We start from the raw sequence: 5,073 nt of genomic DNA, 5'->3' as shown, positions 1-5,073 counted from the left end.
GAATGTGTTAGGGATATGAATGGAAACCAAGGTATGGAGTAAAAAAACGTATTTGATCAGAGGGGCAATGTGAAAACACAACACAGGCAACATGTCTAAGTCAGTAATCAAAGCCAGGTAGCTGGAGTTCTGAGCCTGCAAAGAAGGCCACTGTACCACCACAGTATTCCAATGTAAAGGGTCATCTTGTCAAACCTGATCGATCCTATCCTAGCAACATCAGACGCAAGGTGGGAAACTACCCTGAATGAAAGGCCATTTTTTCATAAGGCCCACTCATTTACAGACTTGCACTGACACAGAGTCTATTTGGAATCACCAGTTAATCAAGCAGGCACTTCTTTATAGATATAGAAGAAAAATTTGTGCAGGTATTGAGTGAATGCACCAACTTCATACAAGCAACATCTGGGCTAGTCTAAAGAAAGAACACCAAATTGAACACAGATTTGAAAACCATAAAGGAAATATAAATATTTTGGATAAATATCCTTTATTTCATGCAAAAACCATACTGAAATATTACATTAATATAGTATATACTGTACATGATGCTGGTAGATAAAGGCATAAAGATTATGCTTACATAAAGAAATATTTTTTGTAACTATATTAAAGCACCAAGGGTCTACAAAGTAGAGAACACCATTAATACAATACAATGAACCCAAGTGTACTTTGTAAAAATCATTTCAAACTATAATACTGCTTGAAACCACAGCTTACTGGTTCTAAATGTCAAATAATAAAAAACAGTATCACAAAATATGGATTTTTTTTTCTCTGTGTTTAAAGCTTATTTAGGTATTTTTCTTTTCTCATCCCACACTGATTAGCATCCTATTGATATAATATATTGTTCCACAAAGTGTGCATTCTTTACCAAAACTGTATACAGTATATTGCATTTTTAGCAATATTTGGAATTAGGCACATATCAAATACATTACTGTTTTTGAGCATGACCAGCTATTTGGTGGTGGCCCCCCACATGTTTTAAATATCACCACATCTTCCTTCGGGATTTTCCATTATTATTTTTCATTGAGGTATTCTGCATTACTTATTTTAGCTGCTTGGTTTGCTGGATGCCAACTTTTCTTCTAACTATGTGCCTGTGTGTTTGGCATTTCTTCATAAGGAGACAGCTCCAGTTTGTTCTTTATTTTTTTCTGCAAGAAAAATGTTTATAAATCTATTAGTCTTGACTGTACAAATCTATACCTGCTGCCTACATTACGAATGTGCATTTGTCCTAAATTAGAATAGCTACACTCACTTTCTAAACATTTTATTAGTACAAATAAGTGCAAAAATACTTTCCACAGGATTGTGCATTTTATGAATATCATTATTTTGTAAAAAGAACAAAGACATCACACATAAGTTACCGTTCATTTTCCAAAATCTTTTTGATAATCTTCTTCACCCAAGGGGCTTTCTTTTTAAGGCAAATCGCTTCTCCAGTCTTCAGATAGGCTCTAAAAATAAAAACAATAGCATTTCAAAAACTATGGACGTGTTGTATTTCTCTACATAGCTTGATTTTTCAAAAATTCTTAAATACATTGCATTATACTGTATATACAGATTGATTACAGAAAACATTTATAAATCAGAATGTTTATTTTTCAATTCAACAGACCTTTAAGATAATTATTAGTTCTCTAATGAGTATACCAGAATTTGTCTGCCATTTTAATTACCACATTTACCATCTTTGTGACCATGTCTGCATCACAAATTATTAGGAAAAAAGGCTGCTTTATTAAAAAATGTGAAAAATTGTTCTCATATTGCAGTCCTTTGCAGTGGCGACGCACAGAGCATGCTCTTTCAACTAAGATTTGAAAATAAAGTGCAATGGCAAGACAAGCTCTCCAAACTAAAAATATAACTAACTGTAAGGACCTTCTTTCCATGGGAGATGTTTCATAAAGCTACGCATTTTGGTTTGCCTATTATTTCCTGATTTTTTTTTAACAACTCTTTAAAACAAAACTAAAACTAAAATTGTTTTCTCCCACTTTCAGTTTTGCTATTGGGAAGTGAGCTATGATTACACTAATCATCTGAGTTTTCAGTGGTAATCACAAGGTGATTGGTCATTCGTAATTTCCCAAGATGTTTTTCTGGTCAGACCTAAGATGCTACAGAGAGAGAGAGAAAATTATTGCTGTAACTAACTTCTCAGATATTATATAGATTTTCTTTGTGACAATGGCATTGTGTGGGATAATGATGCATTTTAAAAGTGTTTGATGAAGGATTTGTCTAGGAGTTAATGAACACTCTTGGGAGAGGTAAGAAGTGACTAGCTGCCTAGAACATAAGAACATAAGAAATTTGACATACAAGAGGAGACCATTCAGTCCGTCAAGCCCGTGTGTTTAGCTAAGCTGTCTCAATATTTCGTCCAGATTCTTCTAGGTGCATTATGCTGAATTTAGATGGGGAGAGATGTAAAAGCACAATTGTGATTTCAAGCTCTTATGTTCATTCTTGAACATAAGATATCCCATTCTGCAGTGCAGATGGAAAATGTGGAGTAAGGTTTGAGAATATATGTGATGTTTAAGTAGAGTAAAAGGAAACTTTACAATAAATTTAAAAAACACTGGCTTTAAATCTCCTGCCTCCTGAAAGGGAGACTAATGTCAAACCGAAGAAATGTTTCTATGGGCCTCTTACAACAAATCTACATCCATTCAATTAAAATGAGGTAGTAATAAACTTAATAAGGAGGGTAAAGTTTAAACAAGAAATACTTTTAGCCTAATCAAAGTGGCACAATGATAAAGCAATTAGAATTTCTCCCTTACAGGTCTGCAGAGCTTGATTTTATTTTCAATTTGGTCACTTTTCTTCAGTATGTGATATTTTTGTGTTTTTTCTCTATCAAAGTGGATTTTCCTCAGGCACTTCATTAATTATATTAGGTCTGAATTGGCACAGTGTAGAGTGAGTGTGTGTGTGTGTGTGTGTGTGTGTGTGCTCTGTGAGGGACTGGCATCCCATTCAGGGCTTACACTTCTTGACCGTGTGCCAATGACTAAGAGGGTTTTCTTCAGGCATTTCAATAATTAAGTCAAAAATGGTAAGTGTATACAGAGAGTAAATACAATATGTTTATTTGTACATACTGTATTTTGTACACTAAATAGTTATGAACTATTAATATTTGCATGATTCTGCTTTAACAAGTGAGGTGGCATTTAAAAATGAGCAGTGGGTTTGGCTGAAGAAGTTTGAAACATTAAGAATGTGTTTAAGAAACATACTTACATAATCTGGATAGTATTGCAATGTGGTCCTTTAGGCAAAATCTCCACCTTGTTTAGAATTCTGTGTGGAATGAACCTTGATTCAGATTTAATACAGACACAGTGAAGGCTGCTCCCCATACTGATTATAGCTGTACCTAAAAGAAGGCAAATGGGGTTGGTTTTAGAAAAATATGAAATTCATTTAGGTTATATCTCAAATACAACAAAACTGGCTTTTGAGCTAAATCCTTTTCATGCTGCATCACGCACAGGATAGGGTTCAGTGCTGAGAAAGGCTGACTTAAAGCTGAAATAATTTAAAATACATCTCTTTGGGATGTACAATGAAACTGGATAGCCAGAAGCCAGTGATGGTGGACCCATGTCACAGCAACGTGAGCCAACATGAAGGACCACTGTGCCTCTTACCATAGAGCATTAGATCAGCTGATTCTTTAGCAATTTTTAAGTCTCATATAAAAATGTATTTTTATCTTATAGCATTTCGTAATGTACATGCTTCTTAATTTTTATCAAGTTATTTTTGTTTGTGGTTTTATTTTGTTATTTTTAATAATTTTACCTGCTTTTCTTATTTGATTTTACTTCTATATATTTCCTTTACTGTAGTTTTTATTTGTTCTGGATATTATTATTATTATTATCATCATGTTTTTTTAACTTTTATATTGTATACATATTTTGTGTTTTGGGTGTTCCATGTAAAGTAATGCTGCCCATTTTGAAAAGCACTATACAAATAAAGTTATTATTATTATTATTATTATTATCACATCATCATTCCATCCACAGCTAAAAAACCTCTAGGGCTAAACTAACTAAAGACATTCACTGACTTATGGGTTTCAGTTAAAATCTGAACACTCAAAGTTCCTTGAAACAAATAGGCATCCATCCATCCATTATCCAGCCTGCTATATCCTAACTACAGGGTCATGGGAGTCTGCTGGAGCCAATCCCAGCCAACACAGGGCGCAAGGCAGGAAACAAACCCTGGGCAGAGTGCCAGCCCACCGCAGCAAATAGCAAATTATAATTTATGAGATCTACAGAAGAGGCAATAAAAAGGATGTTAATAATCTAATAAACTGCATTTCTTTTTCAAAAATGGTGCTCACTAGTAATTTGATATTCACTGTGACTTCAAAACAATGATGCCAGTTATTCTTCTTCTATTTATTCTCACCTTTTAAGGACTGTTTTCTATCTTCTTATAGTGTTTACATTTTTTTACACTTAGTCATACATAAAGGTCAAATGCTGAATTCATTAACTGCCCAATAAAAATGTTAAAATTATTTTATTGTAAATATCACAAAATCAAAAACATTGGAAAGACTCTTACCTTCTTCCAAGATAACACACACTGCCAGCATAGCAAAAAGTAATTTTGAATTCATTTTTATCAGCTTGATTTTGATTTTAGCTGCTTTAACTTTACTAGTAAAATGCTTCTAAAGTGTTTGGATTTTCTTTTATACCAATATCTTCTACCATGTGATTCCCTAGAGTATTTGTCTAAAAAAACCTCCAAATTTTGAAAAATTCCCAAGGTTGTTTTTTGGTGTTTTTGTTTACTGAACATCAATTCATCATGGTCATGCTGATATAACTGACAGATGATAGGTCAGATGAGCAAAGCATAATCTAAGTGAAAGAGGACTTGTGCAAATAACAGATACAGGGTAAGTTAAAGTGTTACTCTGAAAATTAACTCTGAATCACACTAGGTATTCTCATTGGCTTACATTTCTGAAAAGTAACACTTTTTAGAAAAAATACATTG

The 5,073-nt window shown here is 33.4% G+C and overlaps 1 protein-coding gene across 1 annotated transcript; it reads right to left on the bottom strand.

The window, feature by feature from the left end:
• Positions 1–558: 558 nt before the first annotated feature.
• On the bottom strand, positions 559–4,717 carry LOC120532203 (interleukin-8-like). The gene is made up of 4 exons (XM_039758059.1): positions 4,633–4,717; positions 3,286–3,421; positions 1,392–1,481; positions 559–1,172 (listed from the first exon to the last, which is right to left on the bottom strand). The coding sequence occupies exons 1-4, from the start codon at positions 4,685–4,687 to the stop codon at positions 1,163–1,165; spliced, it is 291 nt and encodes a 96-aa protein (XP_039613993.1). The 5' UTR covers positions 4,688–4,717; the 3' UTR covers positions 559–1,162.
• Between the last annotated feature and the right edge of the window lie 356 nt (positions 4,718–5,073).

This window comes from Polypterus senegalus, chromosome 7 (genome assembly GCF_016835505.1).
Source record: "Polypterus senegalus isolate Bchr_013 chromosome 7, ASM1683550v1, whole genome shotgun sequence".
NCBI lineage: Eukaryota > Metazoa > Chordata > Cladistia > Polypteriformes > Polypteridae > Polypterus > Polypterus senegalus.
The sequence above is the reverse complement of the archived record's forward strand: the minus strand, read 5'-3'. Positions and strand labels throughout refer to the sequence as shown.